We start from the raw sequence: 23,062 nt of genomic DNA, 5'->3' as shown, positions 1-23,062 counted from the left end.
AGATTCCCACAGCTGCTTTAAAGTTGGATGACTCCCATGAATCCTCAAACCTCACCAGAAGCGCATTTGACTCAGAAAAGCCCTTTACAGAAGTAAAGAAAATCTTCCTATTCTAGTCCAGAGGCTTTGCAGGACTGGTGTGGTGGGAAGACATGCTTTTTTATCTTTCCAAGTAAATCCCCTGTTCTGGATTCTGCCTATATAAGTCAACATTAGAGAAAGAATTGACACATTTAAAGTGTAAAGTTGAGCTTCCTCTCTTTGTTCCCACTTTTTGAATTGAAATGTTTCTTGGGAATGCCGATAGTTTCTTTTGTTCTACGTAAACATTAAAAGAGTTGAAAAGAAGCAAAAACTTTTTTTCCTCGTTATGTTCAAGCTTATACTAAACGGAATATTAATTATCATATAGGAGGAACATAAAAATGGGTGCCTAGCATTAGGTGATAGTTAAATGTTGCAATCATCAAGATGCATGAGAAAAGAGAGAAACGAGTAAAAACGGTGACATCCTCACAGACACCAAAGCATGTTGTCACATGGTGATGTTGGCCCTTTCTCTTTCAATAAAGGCAAAGTGGGATTGCAAAGCCAAAGACCAAAGAAGGCAGTCAAAGCTTCCAGTGGAATTACCTACGTGAAGTAAAGAGAAGGGATTGATACAAAGAGTTGGGAATCTCTCACTGTCCCCACGTCCATCCAATGCACTGTTCGTCCAATGAAACTGGATGATCCGCTTTCTCGGCCTCCATTAAGGGGTCTTTGATAAGAAAATTTACATCCTCAACAACCCTACGAAAATGATAGGAAACTGAGCTGTTTATGTTTTGAAATGCTTTGGTTTTAAATCACAGCACTTTCATCACAACAAGATAGTTCGTCACTCTTTTGAAAAAGTAAGTGTTCTTCTTCCACTCTGACATCTTCCCCACTTACAGCAACCCAAGTCTCAGCTATTTTTCCCAACCTTCCACCCATCATTTCGATAACCGTGAATGCCCGCAGGGTGGTATTGGACCTATTTGAACCACTAGCGGATTCCTCTTCCATAAAACCTCTGCTGCTGGTTTCTCCTAGGCTCATTGATTTGACCCGAGGAACAATAGCTCCATTCAAATAGATAGTGTTGTCATCACCTACAACAATCATTTTCCTCAGACCAATTCGATATGCGAGTTGCTTATGCATGTGTCCAAATACCACCAAAGGAATCTGAAGCTTAGTGTCCTGTTTAAGCTGTTTTATCGCTTGCTCCAGATCTGCAGTGCAAAAATACGTTTCCTAGTCACAACATGCAAAGAAACCCATAAATAACAGATAGAGTACAATATAGGAGTGACCCCACCACCCGCACAATACAGCTAGTCAGAACTGGGTTCACTATCTCATGACATAGCAGCCTTTAGAACCTAAATAATGGTCAGGCCAAGCCTTTTCCTCAATAGAAAGGACAAAATCAGTAGCTGAAATAATACTCAGAAATTCCATTCACAAAGAGGTCAGGATAACCATGGAAGGGGACTTTTGCAAAACAAAAACAGGATTTTGTTATTTACGGCCTCTTTGGCAATAAGACCAGTAGATAAAAACATATCGTTAGCTGGCGCCTTGAACACATTTACCTGGATCCCCATGATCTCCACCTTTAAAGTCCCAGTCCCTTCCACATATGTCATTTATATTTGATCCAAGCCCTACATAAAAATACTAATTAGGGAACAAAGATGATATTTTAGTGCTAATTAAAATATAATTTTAAAACTAATTAAAAAATTCAATACTACAAATGCAAGTTGACAGTTTGATGCACCTGACGGTCCATTATGGGCAAGGAATACAATGGAATGATTCTCAGGGGTTCCTTGAGCAGCTTCATAGATTTTCTTTGCACTTCCAGCCATGTCAGAGACTCCATATCTGAAAACTCAATATTCAGACAGCATAAAGTTGTAGTATGATGCAAAGATTAGTGATCCCATAATCTTTCCATAGATCATGTCTAATTAGATGGTAACAGTTAGTGCGGTGTAACTGGTCGACTCCTAAGACTTCTTTTTCTTGAATGCCAAGTCTAAGACTGTACGTAACAGAAGAGTAGGAGAAGATCCATGATAATCTAAATAATAAACACTGACCAAATACTATATAGTACTAAAGTACTAAAACCAACAAAGAGACAAAAGTGTGGTAGTCACTATCAACACAACAACTTCTCAAATTCACATTTGTACAGTGAACTAGTTAAAAACGGTAAAAATAATAAGCGTCATCCAAAGAGGACAATAATCGGAAAGTGTTTGCTAAAAATACTGGTTAGCTGTATGACCACATTGCCGGGAAAAGTGAGGTGTTTAGGAACCAAAAATATTGCTGCTTAAACCGAATTATTCTTTACAAAGATGGAGTACCAGTCAATGCTGAGGATGATGAGTGAAACAATGTAACTAACAGGAAATTATTATCATTTAACACATTAATTTTTTGTAAATTAGAAATGAAGTCTAGACCCCCTTTACTCAAACCTGTTTTAGAACTTCAGAGTGAAAATCTTGCACAGTCTCCATCTGCTTAGGGACATACTTTTGAATCAACAACAGCTACCATGGTTTGATGGTCAAAAAGAGTTGCTCTCAGTGAGCATAGACCACTGAAATGCATAAATGGATTTATCATGGAGCAACCAATTGAGAAGAAAAGTTAATATCTGAAACATAAGAAATTGGACTATTACCAAAAAGGATTTTGAAATATCAAAGATGTTACCCAACACCTTTCCCAACATCTCACACCATGTTATTTTGAGTACAAACCAAATATTTGTTCCTTGTCCTATTTCTAGTGTACCTGAGATTTGTGTGAAGGGGAGAAAATTGAGAGAAAAAGGAGAAAGGAGAAGAGGAACTTTCTGAAAAGCCTGAATGGCTTCCTTGGAAACTGTGCACGAATTCTCAAACTTCTTAAATAAGTGTTTTGAGCTACAAATTACAAATATGCCCCCATACACTTAATCAACCTTAATCTCCTTATATCTCCCTAACTACACATCCTATGTACATGAAAATTTAACCACTGATATAATTTAACATTAAAAATAAGATTACATAAAGAAAATTAACCACTTAAGTGGTAAAATGACCAAAATACCCCTGGATGTATTTTCAATTAGTAAATTTTCTGCTTGCTTCACTGTTTGTACCTAATATAAAGTTAGTATCATTTTTAAAATTCAATTCAAACAATAGTAGAATGAAATTCTAAACACATTCTCTTTTTCTTTTTCTTTTTCTTTTTGTGGATAAAAGAGAGCTCACACTGCCCGATTCAATGGTAGCATGACTATTCACAAGATTAGAACACAACCAACATAAAATTGAGCAGTTTATCCTCTCCTAGCTAAAAAATTCAAGAAGGCTAAGGAGCATGATAACTCCATGCTATGCAATTAGGTATGGTTCTGCAGTCGAATTACTTGGTTCACTAACTTGAATCAGTATACAAATCCCACCTTTAGCTCAGTTACTATCACTCCAAAATCGAAAATTTACCTGAGCCAAACATGCATAAGGTCCTTTATAAACAAAAGATATATGCAAAGTGTCATCAAATCCCTAAATCCTACCTGAAAGTTGCTTAATTTACTAATTTCTTATAATCAAAGGGTATTATACTGCTTTACTCTACAGAGCCAAACACGCAAAAGGTCCTATATATGCAAAAGAGATATGCAAAGTTCAAGCAAATCCATCAAATCTGCCTGAACGTGTGATGTGGTTCTGACAAGAATCTGGTTTTCTGTTTGTGGGGTAAAAATCTCGGACACCTACCAATAAGCAACCTCAGTCATAAAAAAAAATAGTGGTTCTGGAAGGTCAGTACACGAGATTAAGCCTGTGCTTTTCATGAAATCAGCTTAGCTAGTAGTTTACATGAATATTTAACTCATAGATCAAATTGAGGTTCTCCTGACTATATATTAATTTCCACTGTTTGCACAGGTCATATAAATATCAACGTCTTTATTAAAATTGTTCAACATCATGCATTTCATTTAAAACAAAATGCAAAATATTGATGCAATGAATAGACTTTTCAATGATTCCTCCCAGAACTTTATAATATTGAACGATAAGATTAATTGAAAACTTATTTCAAATTCAAAAAACATTCTGATGATGCTAACTTACCTTGCAGAGAGAAGCATTTCCCGGAATAGTCTATTACCGCCACAAGAAAATGGGCGGCCACCAACTACACTGATCTGCAACATTGGGAAATCCAGACGGGTGTAACCCACATGCTGCTCTCCAAGACTGATCATTACACAATGGATTATCATGCTTGAAATATACCCTCAAAGAGTTTTATGTTCTACAAGTATTAGGTGGTACACAAGATATTATTCACCCTTTGAACAAGACAAGAAATAGAAGGCAGAAAGTGACAAGGAAAAAATATGTGGTGAGAACACATTTAACTAAATCTAACAAGAGATAAAGCTAGAAGAATCAAAGGGAGGGAGCCCAACAATTTTTTGAGGCAATGCACTAATGATGTTGATGACTCATGTCAGCTGCAAATTTTTTAATCCTTTGAAATGAATCTACTTTAAAAATTGGACAGATGTTTGGCTATTTCTAGACAAAGACATTTGGGATATCTAGGATACTTATCCCACAAAATGAAATAGCATAGTAACAAAAATAGGATATAGATGTAAATTTAAGTGAAATAGGATAAATTTTTGAAAATAACAATATGGTACTAGAGAATAAAACTTCTCCAGGAGAGGGATTTAGAATAAACTAACAATTTTTGACATGTTGTTGATTGAAACTACAATCCTAAGTATGGTTGAGAGCTTCATTGTATTCCCTCCAACAGATCTTGTAACTCTGATAGGGCAACAGGGTAATAGCTCCAGCTCATGCATTGTTGGGGTACTATAAAAAATTGAAGTCCTTGTTTTGAAAAAAATGTAACACTCAGAATTTTATTATAAGAGCCAGTACTGAGTAAGCTCACCAGTCCAGCTGACGTTGGACACAGTCATTGTTCCTGAAAACGAAATCAAGAGTAAGGTAATGTCGAATAATGAAAAATATTTCCAGGATTGTGCATGATGTCTCTATTCTCTAAAAGCTATTGAACCTGTGACATCAAGATATGGACCTCCATTGCAAAAAGTTTCACCCAGATTAGAACTTGGGTACTGGACTCAGAGTCCAATGTCCTGGCTACTAGACCATGGAATCACTTGTATATAACTGCGCTACTATGCTACGCTTGATAAAATGGAGAATACAGAAGGATGCAAGGAACCACAAATAGCAACTCAAGCTTACTTTTTGAAGCGGTGAGTGTTCCAGCAATCGTGGTTCCCCAAAATAGCTGCTTTTGTCATATTAAGATTAGAGATACTTCTAACAAGTTCGACATTCTCGTTACCATAGTCACCTGCGAGCGTAGATATCTCACAATTGCGAATAGGAAGCAGAAGCACATGAGCGGCAAATGTTGTCGGACAAAAGGTTCCTTCAGAATTTATTTTCTAATGGTATCAGATGAAACCCTCCCGAGCAGAAAGAAAAGACGTACCTGTGAAGAGCACTAAATCGGGCTGCAATGAAGTATCAAACCATGTCATAATCGTGTACTTCATGAGAGCGGAGATAAGTTAAAGTGATCTACTTAAAGTAACAGAAATAAGCATGTACATGAAGAAACCCAAGCAACCTTTATTCGGAGACATGATTGCCCCGCATCAACCTCATTTTAATCTCTATAAACTGCAAACTAGTTAAATCAGCGTTCTTTTCGCAAATTTGTAGAAGATGGATGCGTACCTGTAAACAATCAAGAGCTTTCGAATCCTCTTCTAGGTCCCAGTGGTCATGCTACAGTGCAAAAGATCATACAAAAACTGTAAAAACTCAATCATAATTCGATTTACGGCTAAATACCATCCAAAGAAGAGTTTCTCAATTTCGGGACCAATAATTTTTCATTTGCGGCAAACAGATCAAAAGATATACCACTAGGCTCACGCAAATTCAGAAGTGATGCCAAATTGGACTGTTAAAGAAACGCTGGGAAGACGGACTACGTTAATTCAAACCACAGGAGTTCAAAAAACGGTGTAGACTATAAGAAAAGGATATCAAGGGTACTTACAACGTCTCCAACAACGGCGATTCTGACCGAGCAAGCCATTGAGAGACGGCGGCAACAACGAGCGGGTGCGGAGCAGGAGAGTGAGGAGAAGAAAGGCGCGAGGGAAGCATTAGAAATGAATAAACATGAGGGGCTGGATGGGTGCATTCTTCTGCATCCGACACGACCATACGAAGAATGTCATCCCCCGGCAGTGATTGTGGCTCCCCAAGACTCGGCGAGTGGGACCCATTAAAGTTCTAACTAAGATATGTCACCTACCACGTCATTAGAAAGCCACGTCACCGTACAGGATGCCATGTTATCAAATAAATATTTTTAAAATATTTAATTAAATATTTTTAAAACATAAGAATATTTAAATTATTTTCAAATATTTAAAAAAATCCAATTTTTATTTAATAAAATGGGACCCATTAAAGTTCTAACTAAGATATGTCACCCACCACTTAATTGGAAAGCCACATCACCACATCGGATGCCATGTAATCAAATAAATATTTTAAAAATATTTATAAGATTTTTTTAATTAAATATTAAATATTTAATATATTTAAAATATTTTCAAAAAATAAAAATATATAAATTATTTTCAAATACTTTTTTAAAATCAAAAAATTATTTAATAGGTTTTTTAAAATATTTTAAAAAATATTTATACAATTTAAATAGATTTAAAAATAAGGATTATTTTTAAATATTTTTAAATATAAGGTAATAAAAAGTGTACCAATAAATTATATTTTTAAACTCTAAAATATTTTTTTAATTAAAAAATATTTTAAATTGATAATTAAAGGTGTTAAATAGGTAAGTATAAATTTTTATTTAATTAATTAATATACAAATTTTATGTTTTTTATTATAAAAAAGAAGGTAGAATATTTGTACCAACAAATAAGAATTTTAAAACTAAACTATTCTGTACTAAATATTGTATTAAATTAAATAATATCTTAAATTAAAATAATTACATTAATGTATTAAGTAAAATAAAGTATTAGTTATATTATATTTTTTTTGAAATAATTAATAATCCAAATTTATACTTTTTTTTATATTAAAGTGGAGGTAATGAAATGAAATGTGTAAGATTTTTTAAAATCAGAAATTCATATTTTTAAAAAATTAATTTAAAAATAATCTAAATCAATCGTGAAAAGACAATAGAAGAAAAAAGGCAAAGTGACGTGAAGGGCGACACGACAGATGATGTGTCATCCTATACGGAGGATAACATGGCTTGCCTATGACATGTCAATTGACGTGGTGTGAAACTCTTCATGTATAGACGTGGCATGATGACATATCACAACATAATCGGTCAAAGCTAACGTGTCACCTTTGATTGTCCATATATATAATTGACTGGTCAAAGTTATGTTTTTATGTAAATAAGTTAAAAATTTAATTATTTGCGTTATTATGTTAAAAAAATTAGATAATATCCAAAAATTCTTATTTTTAATTGACACACAAGTTCATACACAATTTTGTTTTTTTACTTGTGTTGAAACAAGTGTTATTATTAAAACATTTTGCCGTCCACTACTGGAGTCCTCTCACATCGAAATTAAGCAAAAGTGAACAATATGTGCATCACCACGTCTCCCTATAAATCAACGAAAAATTGTTAATTTGTTCTAGCAGTAACGACGTGGTGGATACAAGCAAAACACGCAGACCAGGGTTCGTCTCCTTTCTGCTCATCTGTTTGTCCTCTCCGAGGTCACGAGGTGCAAGAGAACCTGCTGTACCCAAACACTCCCTCTGTCAAACCCACAACCACCCTAGGCAGCAAAATAGTAACGCAAACGGTTAACAACGTCCTTCCAAACAGTGACCCAACAAAGCCGTCCAAATTTAATATAGTTCATAATAGATCTCTGCTAGACATCCGTAATAATATGTATAACATCTACTCCCTCCCTGCTCTCCGTCCTGTAAGCTTTGGCAGCCATGAAAGTCTTCTTTGTGCTCCTCTTTATGGTCATCGTGACGGCCGCCGGAACTTCGCCGGCACCTTCCACCGTGAAAGCAGCTTATTGGCCTGCATGGCTGAACTCCACCTTCCCTCCCTCTGCTATAGACACCTCCTACTTCACTCACCTCTACTACGCGTTCCTCCAACCGGATCCCGCCACCTTTGGGCTGCTGATCACCGAGTCCGATGACTTCTGGATGGATAAATTCAACTCCGATCTTCATAACTGCAAACATTCGGTCGGGACCATCCTATCCATTGGCGGCGGTGCGTCCGACCACACCCTGTTTGCAAACATCGCAGCGTACCCATCTCACCGTCGGGATTTCATCAAATCCACGATCGAGACTGGAAGGAAGTATGGATTCGACGGTCTGGATCTTGACTGGGAGTATCCTGCCGATCAAAAGGAAATGGACGATCTCGGACAGCTTTTGGAAGAGTGGAGAGTTGAGATCGTGAAAGAGACGTGGGCCTCAGGTCGTCGGCCACTGCTGCTAACGGCTGCCGTCTACTATTCCGTCGTTAACCCCCTCGACGGGGTCACCCGGGTCTACCCGGTGGGGTCCATCTCTAGCAATTTGGACTGGATCAACGCAATGTGCTTCGATTATCGCGGGGCATGGGACACTACGGCGACAGGGGCCCACGCAGCCCTCTTTGATCCCAACAGTCAAATAAGTACAAGCTCCGGGATCACCTCATGGCTCGACGCAGGGGTGCCGAGTAACAAGATCGTGATGGGCTTGCCACTGTTTGGACACACCTGGAAGCTCAAGGACCCACATGTGAACCGCATCGGCGCTCCGGCAGTCGATGTGGGCCCGGGAGATGAAGGGACGATGAGCTTCGCGGAGATCGTGGATTTCAACAAGGAAAATGAAGCTAGTGTGGTGTACGACAAAGCCACGGTGTCCACCTACTCCTACGTGGGAACGTCTTGGATAAGTTACGATGGTCCCAAATCGGTCAGGAAGAAGATCAAATTCGCGCGAGCCCACCGCCTCGCTGGCTACTTCTTCTGGGCTGTGGCTGGTGACAAGGATTGGAAGATCTCCCGACAAGGTAAAACTTGAAATCCCTACCAAAAATCTTGACGTAAGAGTACTGTATATGCAGCATGCATGATTCATGAATTTTTCTACGACATGTTCTACGATCCAGAGTCTAACATTTTGCCTTGTGTTGCTTGTAATGGGTGATCGACAGCTTCGAAGACATGGGATGATTGATGAGAAAGATCCTTTGACCTATTGATTGGCGACTCTGTTGATCAAACCCTTTGGTTTATTAGTTCTTGGTTTGCTTGAAAGAAATTGTAAGACAAGAATACGTCGGCAGGATCGATGCTTGCCTCTGTATCCGTGCCTTCAAACGGTTGAATTAGATCTTGAACCGCTTGGCTGTGATCTATAGCTTAAGTTTGCTATTCAGATTTTATTTTATTTTTTTCCATTTTCGTCTTTTTATATTTAGTTTATGAACTTAACTTGAAAAAGGAATATGAACTCAAGTTCATACAAAATTGGACGCGTCTATGTTCTAATTTATCCTGTAGAATCAAAAGCAATGACTTAAATTTAGTTCCTCCTCCTGTACGCTTTTCTATTCGCACATCATTCGTGATTGATATATATTTCATCTATTACTGGTGGGCATTTAAAGAGGATACAGAGTTCCGCCACTACAGAAATGGTGGGCATTGCGGAGATCTAGTTCATTTTACTGGTGAAGAAAACAGAGTCCCGCCACTACAGAGATAAATCACAAGCAGATATGATAAAGAAGACGACAATCCACATACGTACTGCCCCCTTGAGAGTTGAGACTCCTCATGCGTCCCAAGCATTTGAAGCTGTCAAGTTGACGAACACATTGTTACCATTTCTTCGTGATTTCGAAGTTCAGAAGAATAAATTCAATATGTCATTTTAATCATCACAATATCAGTTCTATTATAATCATACCTTGTTTAGAGATGTTCCAGTCCTTGTCATACCCGAGTGCCCAGAAGAAATATCCGCCATGATCGCTACTCTTCGCATACTCGATCTTCGCTGCCACCGATCGGCCGTCGTCGTATCCTATCCACGACGTTCCCACATAAGAATAGGTCGACACGGTGGAGGCGTCGAAGATAACAGTGGCATTGTTCTTTTCATTGAAATCTACCAATACCGTGAACAACATCACCCCATTATCGGGGCCTTCGCCGACCGCCGGCGCTCCAATGCCATGGTCCTTGGGGTCTGCTAGCTGCCATGAACATCCGTAGAGTGGGATTCCCATCACAACCTTCTGAGGTGGAATCCCTACCCTAACCCATGACTGGAGCCCCGAGCTGGTGCTGACCTCACTGTTGGGATCATATAGAGCAGCCGGTGCTCCGGTGTTGTTAGGCTGCCAACCGGCGCCGCTGTAGCCAAAGGACATTACATTGATCCAATCTACATGCTCACGTATGGAGTCACCTGGATAAGTCCACTGTTCTCCCCACAGGGAGAAGGTTGATGCATAGTATACTGCCGCCGTGAGTAGCAGTGGGGTACGTCTTGTGGCTAGTGCTTCCTTACCGATTGCATCTCGCCACTCCGACAGCAGTACACCAAGATTGTTCATGTCTTCTTGATTCGTAGGGAACTCCCAGTCAAGATCTAGACCGTCGAGATTATATTTCCGGGCAGCGGTGATGGTCGATTCGACGAACGCCGAGCGGGTGCCGGGATGACTGACCATTTGGGAGAAGACGGTGGTGTTGTCACCGCCGCCTCCTATCGATAGAATGGCCTTTGCTGGGTGGTTTTGGCTGTGAAGAAAGCATGTGAATTCCGGCAGCATTTGCTCATCGGATGGATTGATGACTATTTCAAAGGTGTCTGGGTCCGGCAAGACGAAGGCGTAGTAGATGTGCGTGAAGTAAGACGTATCGATTGCGGTTACTGGGAAGGAATTGAATGAAGGCCAATATGCGCCTTTAATTCCCCCTTGTGCAGGCCCTGGCGGCGGGTACACTGCCGGGCTTGGTGCCGGTGAAGGAGTCCAGATTCCCTCCACCGACGCAGTTACCTCAGCGGAGACGAAGTAGGCAATGATCACAGCTAGTAGCACCATTTTCACGGTGGCCATGGTATTGAGTGCTGCTAACCAAGGTCAGTTCACATAAAACATCATCCTTGTTTGACCATAAATACTAAGTTTTAATGAAGACGGAGAGGTCGATAGTATCGATATTTGGCGTTGGATAGCTGTTTTATTTTGGAGCCTAATGTTTGTGTTTTTCTGGATGATTTTTGAAGTTTAATGGATTTCGGAAGTTCCACTCAAATGGCCAAAATTTTTTTCAATCAACTTTGAACTTTGCTTTGGCTCGTCTCCTCCCTTTCGTCGAGTCTGGACAACCACGCATGGTCTTTACTCTTTTAGTAATTGACGACAATAGATTTTTAAGTGGCGAAAACCGCCCTTAAATCTAATATGTTGCTTTCAGTGTCTTGCTTGTAATGTCGTAAAATAATGTGTCTCAATTATCTTTGTTTTTGAGCTTCTTACAGTCTGCTTTATTATGTGACGAAGGTAGAAAACAATAATCTGCGTTGCATACAAATTTGCATTCATCTTGAGGAAGAGACAGAGAGACGTTCACGTCGTCTTCTTAGATGCCCCAAGCAGCAGAAGCTTCTAGGGAGATGCTCCAGTCCTTGTCGTAACCCAGCGCCCAGAAGAAATATCCTCCCAATCGATACCTCAACGCGTACTCGATCTTCTCTCTGACTGACCTCTCATCGTCGTATCCAATCCAGTGATCTTTCCAATACGAGTATGTAGATCCTGTAATCCCATCGTAGACAATCGTAGCATCATTCTCATCGTTCAGGTCCGCCACGTGTCTGTATTGTAACGTACCGTTCCCTGGGCCCACACCCACCGCCGCTGATCCAATCTCGTGGACACCGTGATCCTTTAGCTGCCACGTCCGTCCATAGAGGGGTAAACCCATCACAACCTTCTCCGGTGGTACCACACTCTTTAGCCACGATTGGATTCCATAACTAGTGCTGTAGACACCGTCAGCGTCGAATAAGGCAGCAGGGGCCCCAGTAGCTGATGGGTCCCAGGGTCCTCGATAGTCGTAACACATGGCGTTGACCCAGTCAACGTAGTCGCGTATGGCCCAACCAGGATAACTGTTATTCGTGTAGCTGGATGCATAATAGACGGCAGCCGTTAGTAGGAGCGGGGTCCGACCCGTGGCCCACGCGTATCTATCCATAAAAAATCTATCCAATGCGGTTCTCCACTCTCGAAAGAGCGACCCAAGATTGTCCATCTCCATCCGGTTCTTGGGGAACTCCCAGTCGAGATCTAGGCCGTCCAGGTTATATCTGTAAGCCATGGCGATCGTTGAATCGATGAAGACGGACCGGGTGGCGGAACTAGAAACCATTTCGGCGAAGACGGACCCGTTGGAAGCGGCGCCACCGATTGACAACAGGGCTTTAACTGCCGGATATCGGCAATGGAGGGTAGTTGCGAAGACGGGAAGCATCTGATCGTCCAACGGAGTGACAACGATCTCGAATGTGTTGGGGTCTATCGACACGAAGGCGTAGTAGATATGTGTGAAGTAAGAAGTATCGACGGCGGAGATAGGAAAACCAAGAGTTGAAGGCCAATAACCACCTTTGATCCCTGGCCTAGGACTCGGCAACGGAGCTAGTGCCGGTGATGGGTTGTCGGACATGAGTGGAGAAGACGCAGGTGAGGAAGAGGAAATCAAAGCAACGGTTTGCATGACAGAACAGAGAAAGGCTGCGAAAAGAACGGCGACCGTCTTCGAGATCGAGAAAGGCATGGCGGAAACCTCAATGGCGATGTCCCCTGGACTCTTTTTCTTCCTTCTTACGTTAAGCTCCTAGATATATAGATTGATAAAGTATGTGTCAGCTCTTGCTAGTATCGAGTTCTTTATAATATTGGACCGGCGTTTCGAAGATTTCGTTTGTTTTATAGCGTGTGAGACGGACGGACAATATATTGACAGATGGGGTGTGTTCTTTTCAAGATTATGCTGCCCAAGCTCATGAGTTTATTCATCGCCCATAAAGTAAAACTGTGCATCGACAGTGTGCAAATTCTCGGTGAGTTGAATCCTTTTGATCTGAGCAGTGGAATGTCGTTGCAGGATGCAAATCTCCTTTCTTTGGCTGGTCAAGCATAGATAATTAAGTCGATGCTAATTAAACAAAATTGAAGGGCTTTTGCTAATCACACCGGTTGCTTCGATATGATTTTGATAATTTGCAATTTTTAGAGAAAAAACAGAAGAGGAAAATTAAACTGAAAACGTTTCTTCGTAAGAATATGCCTTGATCCTTTTAGTTCCATTTAATTAGTAAAAAAGTCAAGGTCAAAATCATAATCAACTACTGAGATTGGAATGATTTTTCTAGTAAAACTTTTTAATTAAAAAAATATTTCCAAGAAACCTGCATAATGGTCCTTACAAACATATTTCGACTAAAAATATGACCTAAATGTATATATTAGGTTCCTTCCACTTATTTCTATTTGATGACTACTAACTCAAAGATTTAGAGATCAGAGTCTCTTTAATTGGAGCTCCACACATCCGAAGCTTGTTTGGAGATGATCCAGTCCTTATCCTGCTGCACAGCCCAGAAGAAATACCCACCCAGTTTCTGACCCTTGGCGTACCTGATCTTTACTGCAACCGACCTCTCGTCGTCGTAGCTAATCCAGGAAGTTCCCCAGTAAGAATAAACGGACACGGTTGCAGTATCATAAACCACAGTAGCTCTGTTCTGGGCATTCAGGTCCGTGACCAGCTTGTAGCTCGGTGCACCGTCCGGTCCCGGGCCGATGCCGACGGCTGGCGCTCCGATTCCATGGACCTGAGGATCCTTCAGCGTCCATGATCGGCCGTAGAGAGGTAGACCCATGATAACTTTCTCCGGTTGGACTCCAATGTTGAGCCAAGATTGGATTCCATAGCTGGTGCTACGACTGCCGTTGGGATCATACAGAGCAGCCAGAGTTCCGGTTTGAGAAGTGTCCCAGGATCCATGATAGTCATAGCACATCGCATTCACCCAGCTTACATAATTGTTGATCGCCTGACTGGGGTACGTCCGGCTCCCATCTATGGTGACTGCGTAGTTCACGGCGGCGGTGAGGAGAAGCGGTTGCCGCCCACTGCTGGATGCCTCGTAATCAATCACGGCCTTCCACTCTTGGAAGAGTAATCCGAGGTTATTCATGTCTGTCTGGTTCGCGGGGAGCTCCCAATCAAGGTCCATCCCGTCGAAATTGTACCCACGCGCAACTCCTACAGCGGACTCGATGAAGGAAGACCGAGTTTTGGGGTCACTGACCATTTGGGAGAAGACGGTGGCGTCGTTACTGCCTCCTCCGATAGATAGAATGGTCTTCACTGGTGGATTTTTGCCGTGGAGGGTTGATGTGAAGGACCGGAGCACCGGGTCGTCGGCGTTGTTGACGACAATCTCATAGGTATTAGGGTCCGGCAAGAGAAACGCATAGTAAATGTGCGTGTAATAAGATGTGTTAATGGCTGAAACAGGTACGTCTGAGTTGGGAAACCAGTAGCCACCTCTGATCCCCGGTGCCTGAGCGGCGGTGGAGGTCACGGAGGCCATGATGACTGAGATGAAAAAAGCGAGGACTACCTTCATAGAAGCCAAGACAGGGTTTATATGGTAAAGGTCTCATGTGTATGTATGTTAAACAAAGAAATAGTTGATGTGACAGACCGGATATTGTTCCCCATGGATAAAAAGATTTGGCGACTTGTAAACGCTGAGGCCGCCAGGCATTGAATTGTTAAAGAAACTCTTGCGTGCACGACTGTTCCACTCAATCCCGTGGAAATTTTGTCTGCGATTGTGTTTTTCTTCGTTTTCCGCATTTGGTTTCCTTTCTTGTCGGTTAATACAAGCACTGGATTAATGACTCCATTTTTTTAGCATTAGATTATTAAAAAAAATTACCAAATGATCCCATCCCTGACAAAATTGCACGCAAATGCTTAAACAAGTCAATGTGAAGCATTAGATCGTCTCGATGGCTTCCGCGAAAACGATTCTCCTTCTCAGGCCTCCTTCCACTCGGTCGTGAGTCGTGACACAGTTGGCGTCGTCATCTGCGAGTTGGTCCTCGCAATTGAGCCATCTATGGCGTCCGCTCCTTGTTGGCGGCTCAGTCAAGTCCTCCTTCTCCGCCTCCGGCTCCCAAGGGAGTTAATGGTGGTTACCGGCTTCCAAGGCGGTCATGGACCATCCTGCATCCAGCATTGATACAACCTTCTTCACTCATGTGAAGTATTCTCATCCCTGACAAAATTGCAAAAATTTTCTACACGCATACCATGTTTTAAAAAGAAGTACACTCCATTTTCCTTTTTAACTATGGAGAAAATTCAACATTTTTTAAGGATATCTTTGTGAAGCCAGTCTATGGGCGCTTCCTCTTTCTCTTGCTGTAGCGATCAGCTTACGGTAACTACAAGTTAGAGCGCATGGCCGCACTTCCCTTTCTTAAAGGACAGGGAATCCTTTATTTCACTTCTCGTGAAACAAAGAGAACCAAAAACTAATAACAGATATTTAAAGAATGATTTTTAGACGATGTATTTTTCTCCGTTTAGGAGGCAATTTATAATACATTACATACTGATTTTAGGATCAATTTAGATCCTAAAATCAAAGAATAAATTACAAGATCAAGGAAACAATCCGTTCTTACAATCACGTTAATCAATTTACAACCAGCTCATTACAGGCTTGCACACACTCTCCCTCAAATTGGTGCATAGATATCGGTCATGCCCAACTTGTTAATTATACCATGAAATGCCTTCCCTGATACTGCCTTCGTGAGCATATCAGCTAGCTGACTCACAGATTGAATGAAGGGGAATTGTATGATTTTTGCATCGAGGTTCTCCTTGATGAAATGATGATTAACTTCAACATGTTCAGTGCGATTATGTTGAACCGGATTTTGTGCAATGGTGATGGCTGCCTTGTTATCATAGTGGAGATTCATCGGTTTGGAGTATTCAATCCCTAAATCCCTCAGTATATTCTTTATCCATAACAACTCGCATACGCCATGAGCCATGCCTCGAAATTCAGCTTCAGCATTGGATCGTGATACTACCTTCTGTTTTTTGCTTTTCCAAGTGACCAGATTCCCTTCCACAAAAGTAAAGTAACCCGACGTGGATCTTCTGGTTGTTTGATCACCTGCCCAATCAGAATATGTATATCCTTCAATACTAGAGATACCATTTTTTGAGAATAACAAACCTTTTCCTAGAGCACTCTTTAAGTATCACAAGATCCGATAGACTGCTTCCATAAGTTTTTCACTTGGTGCATGTATGAACTGACTCACAACGCTTACTGCATATGTTACATCGGGCCTTGTGTGTGATAGGTAGATTTATCTTCCAACTAATCGCTGATAATGCCCTTTGTCTGCTAGGATTTGATCTGGAAGAATTCCGAGTTTATGATGTATTTCCATGGGCGTCTCTATTCGTTTACAGTTAAGCATTCCGGTTTCGGCTAGAAGATCCAACACATATTATCGCTGTGAAAGGAAGACTCCATGTTTCGATCTTGCAACCTCAATTCCCAAAGAATATTTAAGTTGTTCGAGATCCTTCATTTCGAATTTAGTGGCTAAATACTCCTGTAAAACTTACATTTCACCTGGGTCATCTCCTGTCACGACCATATCATCAACATATACAATTAAAGCTGTTACATTTCCTTCTTTGTGTTTTATAAACAAAGTATGATCTGAGTTACTTTGTTTATAACCAAAATCCTTTATTAGAGCCGAGAATCTCCCAAACCATGCTCTAGGTGACTGTTTTAGCCCATATGATGACTTCTTCAATTTACAGACTTCACCTTGAGACAAAGAACCACTTTTTACGCTGGGCGGTAGCTCCATGTAGACTTCTTCTTCTAAGTTTCCATTGAGGAAGACATTTTTAACATCAAATTGTTGCAGAGGCCAGTCTCGATTTGCTGCTATAGATATAAGAATACGAATTGTATTAATCTTAGCTACTAGTGCAAAAGTATCCTGATAGTCTATCCTATACCTTTGCGTATATCCCTTTGCAACTAGCCCGAGCTTTATATCTGTCAATACTTCTATCCGGTTTGAGTTTCAATGTGAACACCCATCGACATCTAATTGTTTTTACTTCTTTAGGTTGGGGAACAAGTTCCCAAGTGACATTTTTTTTTTAGAGCCTCCATCTCTTCGTTCATCGTTTTTTTCCATTTTGGATCAGCTAATGCTTCCTGCACATTACTAGGAATAGAAACCCTGGATAATTGATCAACAGTAAATGCATACGATTTAGTTAACCTATGGGAGGACACATAGTTATTGATTGAGTATTTGGTCTTGGCTTCAAGATCAGGTTCATACTTTTTTTTGGAACTCCCCTATTCAATCTTTATGGATATCTAGGGGTTATGTTTTCTGTAGGAAGACATGTTTCATTAGACTCATCAAATACAAGATTTGTATTTACCTGAGGAGGAACATTCCAGGTTGAATCTTCAGTTGTTTGTGCAGATGGGGGCAACTCTGGGGGTTCTTCAGGTGAAATTACTGAATCACAATCTTGTTGCACATCATGACACTTGAAAAATTCATTCACCACTTCTAACTCAATAAACTCAGCACCTCTGTTAGTTTCATGTGGAACATTCTCTTCATTTGAACTCTCCCCCTGAAGAGATGTCCAAGAAACTCCCCCTGAAGAATAAGGTACTGATTCATGGAAGGAGACATCTAGAGTTACATGGAGCTTGTTGGTGTGTGGATCATAACACCGATATTCTTTTTGAAATCTAGAGTATCCAACAAATACACATCGCTTGGCACATGGATCAAGTTTATTTCGCAAGATATTTGGGATATGAACATAAACGGTACACCCAAAAATTCGGGGTTCAAGATTCGGAAGATGAGGAATAGAAATCAAGGATTGCAGCTTGCATAGAGGAGTTTGAAAATCAAAGACTCTAGAAAGTGTTCGATTGATAAGGTAGGCAACAAATGTGATAGCTTCGCCCCAATAAAATCGAGCCATGTTCATGCCAAAGAGAGAGGCACGCACTACTTCTAAAAGTTGTCTATTCTTTCTTTCTGCCAATCCATTCTGTTGGGGAGTATAGGTGCAAGAAGTCTGATGACGAATTCCATGAGTGGTCAGAAATTTTTTGAGAGAAGCATTAACAAACTCAGTACCATTGTCAGATTGCAAAACACGAATCTGCTTTTGGTATTGACTATGTATCATTGTATGGAATTTCTGAAATGCTAGACACACATTACTCTTTTGTATAAGCAGAGATACCCAAGTCATTCTAGTACATTCATCAATAAATGTCACAAAGTAACGAGCTCTAGAAATAGAGGGAACCTTGGCTGGACCCCAAACATCAGAATGAATAAACTCAAAAGGTTCGAAACTTTTATTCAAACTCGGTAAATAAACAATACGGTGGCTCTTAGCCAATTCACATGTGTCACAATGAAAATGCACATCATTCAAACCTGAAAAAAAATCGAGGTTGCAATTTCTTAAGATAACCAAAGGAAAGGTGGCCTAATCATCGGTGCCATAACCATACAGTTGTTTGAGCATTATCTTCACTGCTAGCTTGATTTGTCTGACTGATTTTCGATCCCCCGTTCTCTGTCAACTCCAAATAGTAGAGTTTGCCCCATCTAACACCATAACCAAGAATCTTCCGGGTTAGAATGTCCTGAAAGACACAAAATGAGGGCCAAAAAGTTACAGTACAAGCAAGAGTGGAAGTAATTTAACTAACAGACAAAAGGTTATATTCAAGAGAGGGAACCACAAGGATAATTTCTAATGTAAGATTATTGGATAATATAATAGATCCTTCCCCAGTAATAGGAGATGTACTACCATTGGATGTTGAAATAACAGATTGTGGAGAAGGTAGGATAGATTGTAACTGACTGGGATCCCTTGTCATGTGATCGGATGCACCTGTATCAATAATCCAAGGTCTATTCTTAGAATGTACAGAAAATACTAATGCATTATCGAGAACACCTGGATGGGCAACATTTGCAGTAGGTAGCTCCTGATTATCTTCCATGGATGTCACCATAGTTTTCCCAACAATCTTTTTACAGGGTTCTTTTGAGAAATCCCACCACTCCGGATAGCCAATAATCTCATAACACCGGTGTTGTGAATGTCTTTTTTCTCCGCAGTGAGTACATACACGATTGTTACCTTTGCCAGAGGATTGAGGGTTCCGACTACTTGATGATCCTTGTCGATTTTGGTTGACCAACATCGCCGAGTTCTTTGAGATTGAACGATAGCTCCCCATTGTCTGTCTCTGTTGATATTCGAGTCTGACATATGCATATGTACTCTCCAAATCAAGTTTGGGGTCTTTTCACAAAATTTCTCTACGAACTTGATCAAACTCGGAGGCAAGCTCATTGAGAAAAATATGAACCCGATGCCTAGTCATTGCATAGTGCAACTGGATTAGCCCTTCGACTGTTCCTTCCTGAGATATAGTTCTATGATCAATCTCCTGGAAAATAACAACCAGTTCATTGTAGTACGTGGATAACGGTCTACCATTTTGTTTGGTAGAAAAAGATCTTTGGTTCTGCTCAAATATACAAGTTTCAACTGATCTATCATAGAACGTTTTTTATACTGCTTCCCATATCACCTTGGTAGTAGAGAGGCGAATAAATCGCTGCATGAGCAATGGACTCATGGAGTCAATAAACTAACTTTTGACTCTTTGATTTTCAGTAATCCATGTTCCAAGATTGGCATCGCCAGATGCTGGTTTTTTTATTTCACCAGTGAGGGATCCAACTTTGTTGCGTGCACCAATTCGCATCTCCATGAGTTGGGACCATAATGAATAATTGGTCTCAGCGAGGATAATTCCAATTGGAAATGTAGAATTGTCTTGGTGGACTATAATCTGTGGTGATGGGATAAATTCGGTGGATGCGCCTGTAGTGGTGGCCATCGATCTGAAATTTTGGTCCGGTCTTGTCTAATCCAGTCCGATTCGGTTCAGTCCAGTCTGGTTTAGTTCGATCTGGTCCAGTTCGGTACGATTTGGTCTGGTTCAATTGTGGTCCAGTCTAGTGCTGGTCCGGTCTGATTCGGTTGACCCGCTGGTCTCGGTTGGTTCAGTTGGCAGAAAAATAAAGGAACAGTAGTTCCTAAGTTTAAAAAAAAATACTTGTCTCCTTCGGCAGCGGCAACGGAGCTTCAACTCCCTTCAGCAACGACGGTGGTTGGCGGCGACAATGGGGTGGTGGTGTCGTCGTCGGCGCTCGTCAGCGATTGTCGGCACTCGTCAGCAATCGTCGGCACTCGTCGACGCTCGTCAGCGATTGTCGGCGCTCGTTAGCGATCGTCGGCACTCATCGACGACATGATTTCAGCTACAGGACCGTCGTCGCAGAACTCTGTTCTCTTTCGGCAATTCAGCTTCCCTCGGCAACAGTGGTGATCGGCGATAATAATGGGCAGGTGGAACGGTTGTCGACAGTCGTCTTTGGTCTTCAGTGATGGTCATCAGTCGTCGGCGATGTTCTTTTGGCTTTGGGACAGCTGAAATACGGAGTTGCAGAAAAAAAATAGAGTTTTGCAACTTCGGCGATTTTTTCTTTTTTTTCGGCTTCGTCCTTCAGCGATTACGGGAGCACTTAGCTCCGACTTTCGGCGACGGAAAAGAGAGGATAATTCTCATGCTCTGATACCGTGTGAAACAGAGAGAACCAAAAAATAATAACAGAGATTCAAAGAATGATTTTCCGATGATGTATTCTTCTCCGTTTAGGAGGCAATTTATAATACATTACATACTGATTTTAGGATCTAAATTCAAGGAAACAATCCGTTTCCTACAATCATGTTAATCAATTTACAACTAGCTCATTACAGGCTTGCAAACAAGGCTGGTCTAGTCAGAGTCGAGGGTAGTCTGAATCTGGTCCAGGTCGAGGCTAGTTTGGTTTGAGTTAAGGCTGGTCTAGTCAGAGTCGAGGGTAGTCTGAATCTGGTCCAGGTCGAGTCTTGTCTGGTCTTGTCTGGTCTTGTCTAGTCCAAGTCGAGTCTAATTCGAATCTGATCCAGGTTGAGTCTTGTTTGGTTTGGTCTGAGTCGTTTGGTCCAAGTCTGGTTTGAGCTGAGACGAGTCCGGTCTGAATTGATCAGGGTCAACTTAGGTCTGATTTGGTCTTGGTCCGAGTCTTGTATGTTTTTAAGGCTTAGGTATTACAAGGGTGTGATCCATTGTATCTGCCACAACATCTATTCCAAGGATTCACCCGAATTGGTAAACTCTGAAATTACTAGCATGCTTTTCTTCGGGGTTGAAGGATCCCACCCCAAAACTTTATCCAATTTCTCATTCCCTTGTCGTTGATTTTTTTGCAGCATTCTTACGCCTGAAGTCATCTAATGACTTTTTCAAAGGTCCAATGAACTCAGGAAGTTTAATTTCTTCCAATGCTTTGAGAACATCATCAACATTAATTATTTGTCTCTTTAACTCCTTACATATGTCATCTGCTATGGTAGAGAGGTCGTGAATGAAGATGCGAGCACTCTTCGAGAAGGCAAGAAGAGTGTCCTTTTAAACTTGGATTTCCTCACCACCAACAAATTGAGAGAACTTATCCTTCACCATTTGACGCACAATGACCCGAGGCAGGTCTTCCACCTACGCTACTTTTTTCGCCATCCCCTTCCTTGCTTTGGTTCCTACCAATCTCTGGAATGAGTAAATAAGGAAGACATCAGTCGTGGTTCTCATTCTCACTGTCTTCCTCTTCTTCTTCTTCTTCTTCTTCTTCTTCACCTTCACCTTCACCTTCTTTTTCTCCTTCTCCTTCTTTTTCAGGTATTTATTTATTCTCATCCAGTTTCCTTTCTTGTTAGCTTGTTTCTCTTTCACTACGACGGGAACTTCCAAAATTAGGTCTACAGCAACTGCCTCTATGTTTGACAGGCCGAGTTAAGTGTAGCCTTGGCCATGGATCTCCACCCGGAAGCTTCTCCGACCCATCCTCTTTTATCTAACCTTTCACAGCCTCATGAGATCCAGACCCTCTAGGACCTCTCGTCAACAAAATCGCTCTCAACCGCAACCTCGACGTCCTCTCCAAGCCCCACGTGCACCTCGTCTACCTCACCTTCAATGTCCTCGCCCTCATCAAACTTCGTAGATACTTTGAGGTCGCCGCCGAGCTCTATTCCTTCGATAGCCTCGACTCTGACACTTACCACTACAAATCCCATCCATAGCAATAAGCACAACTCGTCCCCAAAAATCTTGATCAAATCTCTGGGTTATTAACCAACTCTGATACCATCTAGACTTTTTGTAAAAAAATTCTCTTTTATTCCTTAGTTTCATTGATTTCATATAAGTACATCATATTTATATACAATGAGATTAAGGTTGATTTTAATTGGTCTCTCGGATTCTGAAGCCATTGTTACAGAGGACTTCTCCCTCTGTTTTTACGGATCTAAAAGAAGTCCTCCTCTAGAGGATCTCACGCCAACAAAAAGTACTTGATTAATGAATCTTTGTCCTGATTCTTGAGTCTAACTCTTTTGTTTTGGTGAATAAAAATGTTTGAAGCATTAAATTGTTGAAGAAAACTGCAAATTGAGCCCATCCTTAACAAAACAACACTCAAATGCTTGAACAAGTCAATATGAATCATTAGATCGTTTCGATGGCTTCCACCAAAACGATTCTCCTTCTCATTATTGTAGACTTTCGGAAAAATCTTTCT

At 40.9% G+C, this 23,062-nt stretch overlaps 5 protein-coding genes across 5 annotated transcripts; 1 reads left to right on the top strand and 4 right to left on the bottom strand.

Annotated features, from left to right (window-relative positions):
* Positions 1 to 518: 518 nt before the first annotated feature.
* Positions 519 to 6,325, bottom strand: LOC137945832 (uncharacterized). The gene is made up of 9 exons (XM_068791878.1): positions 6,172 to 6,325; positions 5,844 to 5,894; positions 5,596 to 5,617; positions 5,343 to 5,454; positions 5,023 to 5,055; positions 4,185 to 4,310; positions 1,811 to 1,917; positions 1,623 to 1,694; positions 519 to 1,259 (listed from the first exon to the last, which is right to left on the bottom strand). The coding sequence occupies exons 1-9, from the start codon at positions 6,316 to 6,318 to the stop codon at positions 844 to 846; spliced, it is 1,086 nt and encodes a 361-aa protein (XP_068647979.1). The 5' UTR covers positions 6,319 to 6,325; the 3' UTR covers positions 519 to 843.
* A 1,805-nt stretch (positions 6,326 to 8,130) lies between these two features.
* On the top strand, positions 8,131 to 9,387 carry LOC137946818 (class V chitinase CHIT5-like). The gene is made up of 2 exons (XM_068793113.1): positions 8,131 to 9,220; positions 9,365 to 9,387. Exons 1-2 carry the CDS (start codon positions 8,131 to 8,133, stop codon positions 9,385 to 9,387), a joined length of 1,113 nt encoding a protein of 370 aa, XP_068649214.1.
* A 706-nt stretch (positions 9,388 to 10,093) lies between these two features.
* Positions 10,094 to 11,266, bottom strand: LOC137946817 (class V chitinase CHIT5-like). Its single transcript, XM_068793112.1, has one exon. It carries the CDS (start codon positions 11,264 to 11,266, stop codon positions 10,094 to 10,096), a length of 1,173 nt encoding a protein of 390 aa, XP_068649213.1.
* A 539-nt stretch (positions 11,267 to 11,805) lies between these two features.
* LOC137946816 (class V chitinase CHIT5a-like) lies at positions 11,806 to 13,007 on the bottom strand. The gene has a single exon (XM_068793111.1). The coding sequence runs from the start codon at positions 13,005 to 13,007 to the stop codon at positions 11,808 to 11,810; it is 1,200 nt and encodes a 399-aa protein (XP_068649212.1). The 3' UTR covers positions 11,806 to 11,807.
* Positions 13,008 to 13,745: 738 nt separating this feature from the next.
* On the bottom strand, positions 13,746 to 14,832 carry LOC137946815 (class V chitinase CHIT5a-like). The gene has a single exon (XM_068793110.1). The coding sequence runs from the start codon at positions 14,830 to 14,832 to the stop codon at positions 13,765 to 13,767; it is 1,068 nt and encodes a 355-aa protein (XP_068649211.1). The 3' UTR covers positions 13,746 to 13,764.
* Between the last annotated feature and the right edge of the window lie 8,230 nt (positions 14,833 to 23,062).

The sequence above is a fragment of the Aristolochia californica genome, unplaced genomic scaffold (genome assembly GCF_029961685.1).
Source record: "Aristolochia californica isolate CCGP_79_NKW_82.1479 unplaced genomic scaffold, dmAriCali1.0.hap1 SCAF_12, whole genome shotgun sequence".
NCBI lineage: Eukaryota > Viridiplantae > Streptophyta > Magnoliopsida > Piperales > Aristolochiaceae > Aristolochia > Aristolochia californica.
This window is presented reverse-complemented; position numbering and strand designations above follow the sequence as displayed.